We start from the raw sequence: 15,954 nt of genomic DNA, 5'->3' as shown, positions 1-15,954 counted from the left end.
CCAACTGCACGCAGGTGTGGCTCCTGCTATGTTGGAACGTGCAGACACTGGACGTCTCTTTGGTAGTGCTGACACACTCGTCCAAACTTCATTGTCCTGTTGGTCTTCATCCACCCTACCGCCCAGGTCTCAGGCTTACCGACTTCCGTGTATTTGGCTAGCAAACCTGTCTGATCCCTCACGTGCCGGTCGACCAACTGCACACAGGTGTGACTCCTGCTATGTTGGAACGTGCGGACACTGGATGTCTCTATTGGTAGTGCTGACACACTCGTCCAAACTTCATTGGCCTGTTGGTCTTCATCCATCCTACCGCCCAGGTCTCAGGCTTACCGTCTTCCGTGTATTTGGCTAGCAAACCTGTCTGATGTCTCACGTGCCAGTCGACCTACTGCACACAGGTGTGACTCCTGCTATGTTGGAACGTGCGGACACTGGACGTCTCTATTGGTAGTGCTGACACACTCGTCCAAATTTCATTGGCCTGTTGGTCTTCATCCAACCTACCACCCAGGTCTCAGGCTTACCGACTTCCGTCTATTTGGCCCACTGAAGAATGCACTTTCCGGGAAGCAGTACGTGGATGATGGAAAGGTTGCTGATGCAGCAAGACTTTGGCTCCGACGTCTATTGGTAGAGTGATGACATGTGGGCATAAAGGCCCACCGAGAAAGGAGGCAAAAGAGCGTCGCAGTGACCGGAGATTACATCGAAGAAAAAGGTTTTGCTGCCAAAAGAGTTGCGAATAATAAGATGAACTGGAATTCTGAGTAAAACCAGAAAAAAGTGTTGCATTACTTATTAAAAGCCCCTCGTATACTGTGGAATTGGCGTATGTCAAAAATAACAACGCCCTTGTATCGGTGTCACACTCTTGACGGAAACAATCAAAGAATGTAATCATCTTCATCTTCTCTTCAGGTAGTAGGCAGGAATCGCCTGTTGCGGTACCCATCTCTGTCGTGGTCTTCCTCTGTCTCTCCTCCGATGGCACTTATAATTTCTTGCCTTTAACGGAAGTCTCACACTTTCCATTCTTTGCAGACGTTCGTTATCAAATAAAATGTTCAAATGTGTGTGAAATCTTTTCGGACTTAACTGTGAAGGTCATTAGTCCCTAAGCTTACACACTACTTAACCTAAATTATCCTAAGGACAAACACACACACCCATGCCCGAGGGAGGACTCGAACATCCGCCAGGACCAGCCGCACAGTCCATGACGAAGAGACGTTCGTTCTATTTTCTTCTGTAGACTCGAATTTTATCACTGCGGCTAAAGATTTGCAGTTCTTCTCTAATATCTTGACTTCTTAGCCTGTTTTCTCTTGTGCAACTTTTTAAACTTCTAAGGAATTTCATTCCTTGTGCCTGAATCCGGCTTTCATGCTTCTTCGTAATCACCCAGGTCTCACTTCCATTGAGCAATGTAGGAACTGCAACAATTTTGTAAAATTTAATTTGAGTGTCTTTCCTGATTTTGTGTTTTAGGTTTCTGTTAATTGTTCCACATACCTGGCTGAATTTACTAAGCTTAATTTCAATATCTCTGCTGTAGCCACATGTCATTTCACATCCGAGGTAACTGAAATGGTTTACTTGCTCTAAAATCTTCTGATCTATCGCTATTTTGGTTCTGATTCGTTCTCTCCCCATGAAGGCCATTATCTTGGTTTATTCTTTGGAAATTTCCATGTTAAATATTGCACTTACTTGTTTTAGCAACTAGATTCCTTTCTGAAGGTCATCTTCCTTATCTGTTAGGATCACTGCAGCATCAGCATATAGTAAATTATTTAAAAGAATGTATTCCGTTTTCTATATATGTGTTATTTCAGCCGGCCGGTGTGGCCGTGCGGTTCTAGGCGCTTTAGTCTGGAACCGCGTGACCGCAGGTTCGAATCCTGCCTCTCGCATGCATGTGTGTGATGTCCTTAAGTTAGTTAGGTTTAAGTAGTTCTCAGTTCTAGGGGACTGGTGACCTCAGAAGTTAAGTCCTATAGTCCTCAGAGTCATTTGAACCCATTTGTTATTTCATTGATGTAGATCTTGAACAAAGTTGGAGAGATGCAGCAGCTTTGTCGTACCCCTCTGTTAGTTGGTATCTCATTAGCTGTTTTACCATTGGGATCTAGAGTGATATTTGTGTCTTGATGTAAGGTTTTTATCGAATTTAGTAGATGCTTTGATATCCGCAACTCATCATTATTTCCCAAAGGTCCTATCTACTGACATTGTCAAAAGGTATTTTGTTTTTATTTCAATATAAGCAATGTGTGTTTCTTTATTATACTCTCTCCGTTTTTCTATTATCTGCTGTAGAATAAAAACTGCATCTATTGTGGAGCGTCCTTTCCTAAAACCCATTTTTTTCTCATACAGTACTGCTTCTGCTGTGTTTTTAAGTCCTGTATTTAAAATCTTAGCATCACCTTGTATGCTGAGTCCAGTAAACTTAATCCTCTGTAATCACTTCATAGGCTCTTATCTCCTTTTTTAAAAAATTGATATCACTCTAGCTGTTTCCCAGTCTTTCGGAATACTCTTCTTCTTCCAACATTCGTTGAAGAGATGTCGCAGTCGTTAGTGTAGCGTCATTCCTCCATATTTTAATAATTCAGCATTAATACCGTCGTTTCCTGATGATTTTCTATTCTTAAGTGATGTTAATGCAGATTTTAATTCGTCAGACTGTTTTTCTCTTATTAATTTTCCATTTTCATTACATATTGGTTCTCCAAACGGACCTATAACGTTTGTTGCTGGGATATTTCCTACTCTCGCACTGAAAACACCCACCATAATAATCTGATCAGTAGCACTGTGTGTACAGAGTCTTCTGTAGTTCTTCATAGAAGCTTTCAGACTCATCTTTTTTCCCTTCTTCAGGTGCATATTCACTTATAAAGTTGGCGTTACCCCTTACCAGTTTCAGTATGACTCTAAGTACTCTTTCCCTTACGTATCCACAATCTTGAAGCTCCTTTTCCCATTTTTTTATGCAGGAATAGTGCTACACCTTTGCTTGCTCTTCAATGCTGTTCAACACCACCATACAACAGAATGTAATCCCCTACATATTTATTTCCTCTCAATTTCTTTTTGGGTTCTGTGAGTGCTACAGCATCGATATTAATGTCGCTTAGTATATTTACTAGTTTTACTTCCTTTTGAGAAATTCGCCTCACATTCCAGGTTGCTACTTTGATATGTCCATTTATCCATTAAAAAAAAAATGTTCAAATGGCTCTGAGCACTATGGGACTCAACTGCTGAGGTCATTAGTCCCCTAGAACTTAGAACTAGTTAAACCTAACTAAGGACATCACAAACATCCATGCCCGAGGCAGGATTCGAACCTGCGACCGTAGCGGTCTAGCGATTCCAGGTTGCAGCGCCTTTAACCGCACGGCCACTTCGGCCGGCTATCCATTTTCGTTTGTCCTTGTTCGTAGCTTTGGCATTTACTTTTGAGACTGTCCCGTTCCTGAGGCTCGTTCGGGGACTGGGAGTAGGCAGCGTTTTCTGAGAGTTGGTTACCAACCATCTGCTCAAACCACTTCTAGAGGGACCAGGATTTTCTTCAGGGTTATCTCCCTTAGTCGATATGCTCCGAAAATAAGTTCGCCTTTCATCCCCTCCCACTGACTTTGTAAGCTGTATCCACTGTGTGTCATACATTGTCTAGGGGTCTCACAACTTGTGTCTTCAAGAATGTGGGAGTAGGGTTTGTTAGCAGAGCTGCATTGAATTCCTTGAGGTCTCATTCATTTCTCCAATTTTAGTGGACGTTTCCCACAATTTTGTTTTTGCATATAGGTATCGGCAGCCTGAGCAGACTCCATGGTCCTTGCAGGCCTTTCATTGCTGGAGAATAGAAAAGAGAAATGAAAGACTTTCTGGCCTCGAAACCTAATACCATTGTGGTCGAAAGAGTAAGAGTTGGCCAAGGGGGGCCGATAGGAAAGAAAACAGAAGAAGCCCGACACAAGTAAGTGGAAGTAATGTCAGACTTATTAGCTAAGGGCCCATCTGGTTGCCGCCCACGTACTACCAAGACAGGAGTCCCCTGCAAGGACTATTCTGTTATCAATGATCGAATAACATACATAGATTTGTGTTATTTATACACTAGTTGAAGAAACATGGGGCAAACAGCGTAAATTAAAGAGTAACTAATTAGCATGATCGAGCTACTCCATTTCATAGAGAGTAAAACTGAGTGAAGTATGTACGCCGCAAATGCCGTTTTCATAGATAAGCTACGCTTAGAGCACAATGGAATATGTGTGTCTTCATGAGTATATCGTACGCTTGCTGTTACACTCGTAAGGTGCTTTAGACCTCAATTTTCTCCAGAGTTTCTATTAATCTGCTCCTTTCCGTCCTATGCATTATATTTGAAGGTTGCTCAATGCTTTCAGTTTACGATTGTAATTACACAGATATGCGCCAAGTGACAACCTAATATAGAAACACCTGCTTGTTAGTTCTCCCTTTAGTTTCATGTTGTATGGATATTTGCTAAGTTTTTTACGAGTACATTGACATCGCAAATTAATTTGTATATATGGCTACGTGTTGATCGTCTGTAAATTTTATTTTCTTTTATTATTATTGAATAAGCAGATTTATACTTTTCACACACTACAATAATAGAAATTCTTCACGGAATAGAAGGAGTTGTCAAGATGAAAGTATTTTAGTTTCGTTTCAAAAATTGCTTTTCCGTCTAGCAGTCGTTTTATGTCGTTGCGTAAGGAACCAAAACTTTTAGTGGCAATACTATGAACCCCTTTTTGTGCTAATGGCGCCCGTAATGTGGAGTATTTAATACACTTTTCCTTGTGCTTTTCTAATTATATACATCATTGTTTGCTTTGAACTTTAGGGGACTATTAACAATGAACTTCATGAGATAATAAATAAACTGTGGAGCAGTAGTCACAATGCCGAACTCCTTTATGAGATGTCTACAAGGTGATTGTGGGTGAGCACCATATATTACTCTTACAGCACGTTTATGAGCGACGAAGACATTGTATTTTAAAGACGTTTACCCTAGAACATTATTCCATACCGCATTACTGAATGAAAATATCCAGAATATGTCAAGTTAGTGGTTTGTCTCTCTCAAAGATTTTCAAAGATTCTAAGCGCAAATGTGTCTGAAATAAGTTGTCTTAGGAGATCCTAATATGATTTTACTGGTTTACATTCTCGTCAGTTTGGACACCTGAAAATTTTGAAATTTTCCCGCCATTTACTATTTCCTCGCCGAGTTACACTTGCTATTGTTGTACCACCTCTAGTACTGAATGTTTTGTGTTTTCTTCAAATTAAAAATTTGAGCATTTGCAGAAAACCAGTGAGTCACACTGTTAAGAGCAATGTTACATTGCTTACCGTTTCTTTTATTTGCTGTATGTACGCTTGACTAAAATAACAGTGTCATCGGCAAAAAGAACTTAATTTGCTTCTTGCTTATTAGGCGGAAGGTCGTTTACTTACATGAGGAGCGCTTGCGGATCTAAGATTGACCCTTGGGGAACTCTATATGTGATTTCTTTACAGGAATCTTCCCTGGTAGCTTGTCCCACATAGATACTTTGACATTTACCACTTTTGCGTCCATAAATTCCTGTGCTGTAATACGATATCAGACCTTAAAATGACGTGAATGTTAACAAACTACAAATATGTTGTACATCAGGTAAGAGGCCCAAATATCATCACTTTAGTATGTTAGGATCTGTATCAGCTCTGAAGTGCTACGGAAAAGGCCACATGCCCCATTTTAAGGCAAGTTACAATTAAAATGCTGAACGTACTAAAGCCAGTATCTGTCATAAACGGTAACACTGCAAAACAAAAGCAAGAAAAAAGTGTTCGTAATTTTGTCCCCACAAAAGGTCTCTAAATTACTATTAATTTGACTGTATTTTCAATTTGCCAGAAAGTATCACTACTATGACTGACTTGAATGTCATGAATCAATAATGTTTTCACATTCTTTCAGCCTTCAAAACATGTCCACTCTATGCATTTGCGTGTGTGGGTGTAAATAAACACCATTTTTAATGATAATAAACTAAGTATTACGTTCAACGAATCCATTTCTCTCCCATTGCCTTTTCCCATGTTAAAAAAGTAAAGCGATCTTTATAAATAGAAAATGAAATCAGTGTTTAGTAACAGTTCCAAATTTCGACCCCGGACGCAGGACAAAATTACGAACATCCAGAGAGGCCAAATCCTTGACTACAACCGAGCTAGGTGGCGCAGTGGTTAGCACACTGGACTCGCATTCGGGAGGACGACGGTTCAATCCCGCGTCCGGCCATCCTGATTTAGGTTTTCCGTGATTTCCCTAAATCACTCCAGGCAAATGCCGGGATGGTTCATTTGAAAGGGCACGGCCGACTTCCTTCCCCATCCTTCCCTAATCCGATGAGACCGATGACCTCGATATTTGGTCTCTTTCCCCAAAACAACCCCAACCCTTGACTACAACGATTATACAGGGTGTCCGAAAAGTCTTTCCCTGATTACATAAAATGATAACGCAGGCTAGAAGTAAGATACAAATATGAAACTTGTGTCGAATTGTTTACAACTATCAAAGTTTTTTTTCTGTTTTAGGTTCGCAGTACGTAAGTAGTAGATGAGGTGCAGTGCCCAAGAAGCCATGCTAACCAATCAGGAGAAGGCACAGTGTGTCCTGTGGTACCATGAGACACGATCACCAACCACGGTGCAGAGACACTTTCAGACAAAATTTGGAAGGCATCCACCAGATGTCAAGAGCATTAAAGCCTGGTATGAGAAGTTAAAGAACACAGGATCAGTTGCTGACGTTCCGAGGTCGACCAAGAACCTCAGCAGACTGGGTGGAAACTGTGAGGCAGTCTTTTCTGCGAAGTCCGAAGAAATCGGCGCGCAGGGCCCCATGTGAATTACAAATGCCAAAAAGCTCTCTCCATACATTTTACACAAACGTTTACTGTTTCGTACATACAAAGTGCAAATCGTTCAGGCCTTGTTGCCCAATGACAGTACACGTCGATATGGCTTTGCGGTCGAAATGCTAACACGTATTGAGGACGATGATGGTTATCTCAGATGAATTGCCTTTTCCGACGAAGCGACCTTTTTTGTCAGTGGAGTAGTGAATCTCTATAATGTGCGCATTTGGGGTTCAAAACCTCCTGGCGAGCTCATGGAGTGCACCAGAGGCAGTCCAAAGGTGAATGTTTGGTGCGCGCTATTGCATGATCGAATTATCGGCCCATTCTTCTTCGCTAAGGCTACCATCACATCTGCAGTGTATCTGGACATGTTGCAACTGTATGCTGTTCCTCAGCTGCTTCAGTATCACCCCGATGTCTTGTTTCAGCAAGACGGTGCTCCGCCTCATTGGGGTTTGGACGTCCGTGCCTATCTCGATATGACCTTCCCTGGGCGATGGATTGGTCGTGATGGGCCAACGGTTTGGCCTCCACGCTCTCCTGACATAACCCCATTAGACTCCTTTTTATGGGGTTATGTCAAGGACGAGGTCTACCAAACACGTGTACCAGATCTTGAAACCCTGCGGCAACGGATAACCACAGTCATTGAATCGATTCCTCCAGTGACGTTGGCTAATGTCTGGACGGAAATTGAATATCGCCTAGATGTGCTACGTGCTACGAAGGGCGCTCATGTGGAAGTTAACTGATGTGTGAGAAAAACTTTGATAGTTTGTAAACAATTAGACTCCAGTTTCATATATGTATCTTACTTCTAGCCTGAGTTATCAATTTATGTAATCAGGGAAAGACATTTCGGACACCCTGTACATCAGAAACTACAACACACGATTGAAACACAGCCCAGGATTTAAATACAAATAAGTGCTCACACAAGAACTACACTAACTCACCTCACCATAAAAAATGAATTATGTTGTGCACGCAAACCACACGTGCTCCACACAAAAAACTCAACAATACAATGGACAGAGATCAGCTAAACATTTTCACCAACTGTGGAAACCGAAAATTCCTAGGAGAACGAAATTAGGAGCGGGACGTATTAGGGCTCCTTACCTTGCTGTTGTTGTACTATTACTTTTCCTCAGTACGTTGCATTATATCTTTGTAGTTGCTTGACGACGGAAAATAACGTGAAATGGCAACAGCGCAATAGAAACGGTTGCAGTTAAAGGCGTAAAATGTCATTTAAGGAATTTGTGGAAGTTATTGACCCGTGTTACTAGAAGTTAACGTTTTCGTGTCTCGGTAATTTTTAATTCAATTAATTCGTGAAAGAAATAGACTGATGCCTTCAGCGGAGCTGCAGTCCGGAACCGCGGGACCGCTACGGTCGCAGGTTCGAATCCTGCCTCGGGCATGAATGTGTGTGATGTCCTTAGGTTAGTTCGGTTAAGTAGTTCTAAGTTCTAGGGGACTGATGACCTAAGATGTTAAGTCCCATAGTGCTCAGAGCCACTAGAACCATTTTTAACCTTCAGCGGAAAGACAACCATCCAAGCATGTATTTCTGTGGTCAGAGGCAAATAAAAACAATAAAAAAAGAAGCAGTACGCATCGGATTTACTTTTCTCAGAGCAGCCTCTGTGCGATGCTCGATCGCTTATTCTGATGATCTGTCGCGTGACGGCTCGACATTTCAAATCGCGGGAAGTGGCCCTGCCGCTGAGAGCCGCTTTTCCTGGATTCCCCCGCACACCGCTCTGGCTGGGCTTGGTAGAACACGACCCGCCCACGGAATCACTTTATTAGGAACCGCGGCAGGCTCGGCGGCGCGGAGCCAACGTAAATTGAAAGTTGCCGACGTTCTGGCGCGCGGGATTTTAAATTAAAATTGTTTGTTTTCCTTGCGGCTCGCGCCTTCGCGCCGGCGGAGTCCGCTGAATTATTCACCACCGGCATAAATATTGCCGCTACTAATTAAATCCCGTTAATTATTGCGGATGTTTTTATTTAATCTATAAAAAAAGAGAAGCCCGTCGGCTGAACGGATGTGTTACGGAACAGGAGTACTCCTTTACACCTCATACCGTGCGAGGCATTAAACGCACGTACGCTGCTGCTTCCCACAACCGTACGTCAGTGAAATTCTCGCGTTGATACCGATGTTTTTAGCCGTGTCGGTGCCGAACATGCGTGAAGCTGTTCAGTTATCTGTTTTTAATTGCATCAAGCGTGGATATGTAAATGGATTATCAGGTAATTTTGCCGAGCACTTTAACAGCTTTAGAGCATAGACGTGCGTAACAGCAGCACGATAATGTAATTATGCGCGAATTCTGGAACAGGCGAACAGGCACTACAGTTGCTCGTAAGCAAAAATACAGCATAAACACTGTTGTGTGATGAGCTAATTAATGCCACTTCGCACAGAATAGTCCGGAGGGGAATGCTTTGCGATCAACAGCCGCTCGCTATAGAACTTGCACACGAATGAAGACTGCCCTTTCCACATTAATTGGCGGGTCTCTCTCCGTTTAATGTGGGAGAAGAGGAAAATTGGATTTGTCAGAACCATTTCAAAACAATATTATTGCTCCTGTGGACGAAAAGGTGAGACGGAAATATCTGTAGCGTAGAGAAAATCATCCAGATATTCGCTCGAATATTCAGTCTGGAACTTACATGATTATATCTCAGCGTTATAAATTCTCACATGAAACATAGTTGGTATGGTAAGGACACCTTGATATGTTACGTGTCACATTTACCACAGTTTTTACGAATGTTACTTGAATCGTGACCGAAAATACTTACCCCATATGCAGAAAGACGTCAACTTACCTCTGCACCCTCCAAAAGTTTCAGAACATATGACCACAGAATCTGAAAGTAAGCCTGTTCTATTACTCATTCTACCAAATCGCTACTACTGCGATGCGAAAACTGTAGACTGTTAGAACTAACAATGAATTATTGCGTGCGTTACATTTGCAAGTTCCGTTTATCCGTTTATTTGACCACGTCAGTGCGTATTTTGTCCAGCTGGGATGGTTGTAGCTAAGCCTACTTTACCGGTATCGCAGGAAGTGTATGTATCCCTGTAACTTGAATCAGAGATCATGTAATCGTCACCTCTTCGTAATCAAAACACAAGGTCTCACTATCTAATGTCCTATTTGTCCCCATCCACAAACAAGAAATCATTCACAAACTCCTTCACTTTTGCTTTTGTTCACCTTCGTAACAAGCTACATTCCACTCTGCACACGATTCTACGCCCTCTTGCATTTGAGGGAAAGGTGAAACACCTTCTCCTGACAACATTGTAACTTTTCTCCCAGAAATTAAAAATACCCCCACCATCTCATAGTTAAGTCTCTTTCTCCTTTGATTTTTTTCTCCTGTCTTCAGTAGTTGCTTTTTTTTAAGATTCCTCTGTCTCTCCCTCTTCCATGTCTTTTTGTTTTTGTTTTGTCCATTGCTGCTAGCGCGAGTGATTCAAATCTAATTGGCTGCAATTTTTTCTACATTGTTCTACTTTTCATGAACGAATTCAAAGCCAGAATTTCTGTTTTAGTCCCTTCTGTTAAGCGTGTCAGGTTCTGAAAATCAGTTACCGAAATAAGTACACAATGGGTGTAATGCTTTTTGAGAACCAAGTATCCCAGTCTGGGTGACACTGTAACTTTGAAGATATCTAACCAGCAATGGCAGCAGGCAGGAACCACTTCAGACTTGAATGTTGAGCCGTTGTCACCAGTTAAAAGATCGGAAGAAGCAAGTTTTGCGAAGAGTTTTAGCGAGCGACTGAGACTGTCATAATTACGAGAGAAGATAAACGCGTGAACATGAAACATGCAATTCAGTTGGCGAATTCGGCAGTTCTGTATATTAGTAACTTCAGATTTGGCACCTCACTTTTCTAAACAACTACGATAATAGAGTCTGCAAAACAGACAGTGTGGTGTCACCGCCAGACACCACACTTGTTAGGTGGTAGCCTTTAAATCGGCCGCGGTCCGTTAGTACACGTCGGACCCGCGTGTCGCCACTGTCAGTGATTGCAGACAGAGCGCCGCCACACGGCAGGTCTAGAGAGACTTCCTAGCACTCGCCCCAGTTGTACAGCCGACTTTGCTAGCGATGCTACACTGACCAATACGCTCTCATTTGCCGAGACGATAGTTAGCATAGCCTTCAGCTACGTCATTTGCTATGACCTAGCAAGGCGCCATTATCAAAAGATATTTATCTTAAGATGCCTGTACCGTCAGACCGATGTTCTACAATTATGGATTAAAGTTCAGTATTACATCAACTACGTACTTTATTTGCTACTAAAAATTCCCTTAACTGTTCCAGACCTCACGCCAATCTACGTGAGCTTAAAAGCGTGCATTTCGGCATCCTCTAGCAACACGGTGTTGGCTCTTCTGCCAACACTTCAGACAGTCCTTTTCGTAAGAGAGTTCTTAGTATCTCAGTCGTCTCGCTGTCCATCGTGATGGCGAATCAGAGCACTGCTGTGACGGTCTACAAGGTGGATTTTCGGAGGATTATACTAGATTAAATTTGTTAACACCGTCTTAATGGCTGATTAAGTTTTTTACATAGTCCACTATAATTGTACGGTATTAATAACTTGCTTTAGCCGGCCGAGGTGGCCGAGCGGCTCTACGCGCTACTGTCTGGAACCGCGCGACCCACTGCGGTCGCAGGTTCGAATCCTGCTTCGGGCATGGATGTGTGTGATGTCCTTAGGTTATTTAGGTTTAAGTAGTTCTAAGTTCTAGGGGACTGATGACCTCAGAAGTTAAGTCCCATTGCGCTCAGAGCCATTTTAACCCATTTTAACTTGCTTTCCAGAATAAACAATACAAGCAGGAATAGGCTACGGCAAATCGAGGACAGGTGTAAAACGACAAATGCAATATATACAACAGACTATTGTTTCCTATAAGTACACTCATTTTTAGCCTTACTTCAGCCTCTCATCCAATATGGACAGAGGATGGGCTGCGAGCTGTACAACATCCTGTTCTTCAGACAAAATCTTTAGTAAAATAAGTAATGGCGAAAAAATATGATTAAATGGTGAAAAACTTAATAGATGTTTTAAAATCCACAAAAAGATGAATTTCGTTGGTGTTTAAATAACATTAAAGTGTTGATTTTCATTGTTGCTTATATTCAAAGAGAAGGACGTAAAAAATGTATAAATCTTTAAAACACGGTGACATTCTTTTAAAAAGGAGCACTGTACTTTCGCCAAAAATGGTCTCGCTCTGGAAAAAGTAGGGAAGGCTGGGTTTAGCGTCCCGTCGACATTGATGTCATTATAGATGGAGCACGAGCTCAAATTTTGTCGGTGGTGGGGCAGGTAATCGAACGTGCTGTTTCAAAGGAGCCATCTCTACGTTTGCCTGGAGGGATTTAGGGAAATCACCGAAAACCTGAATCCGGATGGCCGGAGGCAGGTTTGAACCTTTGAACTTTCGATTGCAAGTCCAGTGTGCTGACCACTGCGCCACCTCGCTCTGTCTGGAAAAAGAGGATTTGGAAAGGAGGTGACAAAATGTAATGTGGGGTTGAAGAGTGTGAGTGTAAATATAGGTAACATACATGGACACGAATGTAGGTTTTGGAGTGGGTAATTGGAAGACACAGTATGACAAGAAGAATGGTGTGTGGGCAGACTCGTGATATCAGTATGGAAGGGACGGGGAAAGATGTAGAGGGAAAAGACAAGGGGAAGTACTGATGTGGAGTAGGACAGGTGGAGAGGTGGTGACGTTAGCAGTGTGGATGAGGAACTAAATTTCCCGATGAAACATTGTATTTGGATGTCAACATGCACCTTTCAATGTTTTGCTAGGCACTTAAGTATTTTATATCATGACGCCAGCAGATGTCGGCCACTTTGTATTATTTACGATACGAAGAGAGCTAGTGAATATTGCTTACAATATTTTATGCGCATATTTCACAAAGTTGAACCAAAATCTTTGGCTTGTCGTCCTGCAGATAGCGTGAGGTTGTTCGTATTTAATGAAGCCTGTCATATCTTAATAAATGCACCTAAAATCTCACCTGGGGTGGTTGTCGTTGCATCTAACATCAGAATACTCAACTAAACAGTAAATACGAGGACGGTAGTACCTGTTAGAGTTACTGAAGAGCTGTAGTCAGCCACCTGCCAGCTCACTCCCAGTAGTTGGAACAATAATAACCGACAAATAGAGCATGTTAACTTAGAAAGACTATCTTGTATGGCGTTAACTACTTCGTGGTTGATGGAGCACATCTGTCCCACTAAAGGAGAACGCAGACGTTGGGAGTAATATAATACTTATTTCTGTCTAAAGCTGCCATCCAGCGAGATACTTTCGGAATTTGGGGGAAAATGCTACGGATAATGGGGTAGGTATAGAGAGTACCGTGAGCGATCAAACGGGACAGCTTTAGTTTATTGGTGGCAGAGAACTTTTTTTTTCACGGAAACAAATCTCCTCTCTTCGAAGACTGTCTGAAATAACTCTACTTGTGTATCATATACTGTTTTGAAACATTACTACACCGCTTAATAATAATTCTGCTGCCTTGTACATAAGTTGCATCTAGTGGGACGTATTTCTCCCAGCAAACTTCGTAAAATATAGGAAACATTCGTATGGACTACGTTAAGGGCATGTTGAAATTAAATGTTGAAACATTGTATGCGATATTTTGTTTTTCGTTGCCTTGAGAATAAATGCATTTTGGTACTAAATTGTTATATAGTTTTTTTGAAATCTTCTCTCAGGATAAAACAACTCTTCGAACAATATTCTAACAATGAAAATGCCGGCCGGAGTGGCCGAGCGGTTCTAGGCGCTACAGTCTGGAACCGCGCGACTGCTACGGTCGCAGGTTCGAATCCTGCCTCGGGCATGGATGTGTGTGATGTCCTTAGGTTTAAGTAGTTCTAAGTTCTAGGGGACTGATGACCTCAAATGTTAAGTCCCATAGTGCTCAGAGCCATTTGAACCATTTTGAACAATGAAAATCTTAGCCTCTAGCAATGTGTCACTCACGTCACCATTCTTCGATTTCACAACCGGCCCTTTGAACTGTTTTTGGAAATAGATTCGCTGGACGCGAATTACTAGACATCAGCTATAAGTATAGATTAACTAGCCAACGGCGACATAATGAAGTTCGAGTCGGATTTTCCGGTTATCGCGAGCGGTCGCCTTTGCCACTCCGGCTCCCAGCACTCTCTCCACGGACTAACTCAGACTTCCATACGTGGCACATCGTACAGCCTTATATCGTAGTCCACCGAATTTAGCTCCCAACATTTCTTGAAATCTCGCAACAGGAATCGAGACCAACGTTGCTATCGTCGTGTGCCGGGGTAGGCTTATAATACATACAAGCATTCCGGGAAGAACGGCCACTGTTGACGATCCACCGCTGTGCGAAATTATTCGAAATTAATTCGCTTACTGCGGATTCCCTGATTTCAGCTGTATCAGGTATGGATCAACCCGAGAAATTTCAAATTACTTCGTGCAGCTGTGGATCATCAACAGTGGCTGTTCTTTCAGACAAGTGTGTAAAAGTTAAATTTCTGACTTCCCAGTTTCTTTTTTTTTCAAATAAAAAATAAATTATTATTTCTAAAATGTAAAATCAATTTTAAACGACCTGTAGTTAAATCAGATATAAGAGTACAAATTGCAGACGCAATGTTCGCCTCCTCTACAGTCAGCTAAGCAGTAGGCTACTAGTCTTGTTGTGAACACGAGTAGACATGCAGGGCAGTGGTGGGTACTCACCGACGTTGTTCCCGGGCAGGACGACCCCCAGGAGCGCCACCCACGAGGCTACCACCAGCAGGAACATGGCCTCACATCACCGCCGCTCTCACCAGACTCCTGCAGCACAAAAGCAAACCGCACCGATTTACTTCTCCCCTTTAGAACTTGGGTAGCAATATGGTACGTTGGCGTCTTGGAAGCTTCAGTTCTGAGACGCTCCTGTCACTGCAGTTGTATGTGCGTGACAGTGCATTTATATAAATTAGAGTGTCACTTTTACTCGGTATCCAAGGTTCTTGGGAGTCCAGCCGGATCCGATCGTCGAAGTTCCACGATATTTCGGCGAATAACCGTTCCGCCATCATCAGGTGGTGCTGATGGAATGATTTGTATGCGCTGTGTCCGTGTTATTTATGTCCGCCCGGTCCCGAGTCGTACACCGGCGCGGCCGGCCGGCGGAGCGCCGTGTGGTGGGAGGGAGGGGGGGCGGGGGGGTAGTTGCAGCCACGCCTGGTGGTAGGCGCAATTCACCTCCGTCCTCCGTGGCGGAATGATCTCGCTTCCACTCACGCCGTTGCTCTTTAATGGTGTTTAATAATGGTTTCCAGGCCTTGCAAAGTTGAAACCCATAGGCCATAGATAACCTCATCAACAGGGACACCGGGTTTCAACTTAGCAAGGCCTGGAAATCATTATTAAACGCCATCAAAGAGCAACAGTGCGAGCGGACGCGAGGTCCTTCCGCCACGGCAGACGGAGATGAACTGCGCCTACCACCGGGAGTGGCTGCAGCTACCCCCCCAGCCTCTCCCGCCACGCGGTGCTCCCCCGACCGTCCGCGCCGGGGTACGACCCGCGACCCCGCGGACATAAATACCACGGACATAGCGCAGACAGATCATTCCATCAGCACCACCTGATAATGGCGGAACTGTTATTCGCCGAAATATCGTGGAACTTCGACGATCGGACCCGGCTGGACACCCGAGAACCTAGGATACAGCACATTCGCCGGGAAAGCCTCAGATCACATAGTTTTTATCCACTTCAGTATTTGAACATTTATGGCAAATTAGTACCAATCCAAATGTAATGTGCAGTCGGTAGAAAGCCTTACTTAATGAGGAAGGAGGGACTTTTGCGACGTGGAGGTGTTCTGGTTGGTACTTACAGTG

General features: G+C 43.1%; 1 protein-coding gene across 1 annotated transcript in view; it reads right to left on the bottom strand.

Moving 5' to 3' along the window:
- Nucleotides 1-14,899, bottom strand: part of LOC124616552 (lachesin-like) — a 508,659-nt gene extending 493,760 nt beyond the window's left edge. The window contains exon 1 of the mRNA XM_047144870.1: nucleotides 14,798-14,899. Within this exon, the coding sequence (XP_047000826.1) occupies nucleotides 14,798-14,864 (67 nt within the window). The 5' untranslated portion in view covers nucleotides 14,865-14,899. The remainder of the gene's footprint in view (nucleotides 1-14,797) is intronic.
- Nucleotides 14,900-15,954: the final 1,055 nt, after the last annotated feature.

The sequence above is a fragment of the Schistocerca americana genome, chromosome 5 (assembly GCF_021461395.2).
Source record: "Schistocerca americana isolate TAMUIC-IGC-003095 chromosome 5, iqSchAmer2.1, whole genome shotgun sequence".
NCBI classification, from domain to species: domain Eukaryota; kingdom Metazoa; phylum Arthropoda; class Insecta; order Orthoptera; family Acrididae; genus Schistocerca; species Schistocerca americana.
The sequence above is the reverse complement of the archived record's forward strand: the minus strand, read 5'-3'. Positions and strand labels throughout refer to the sequence as shown.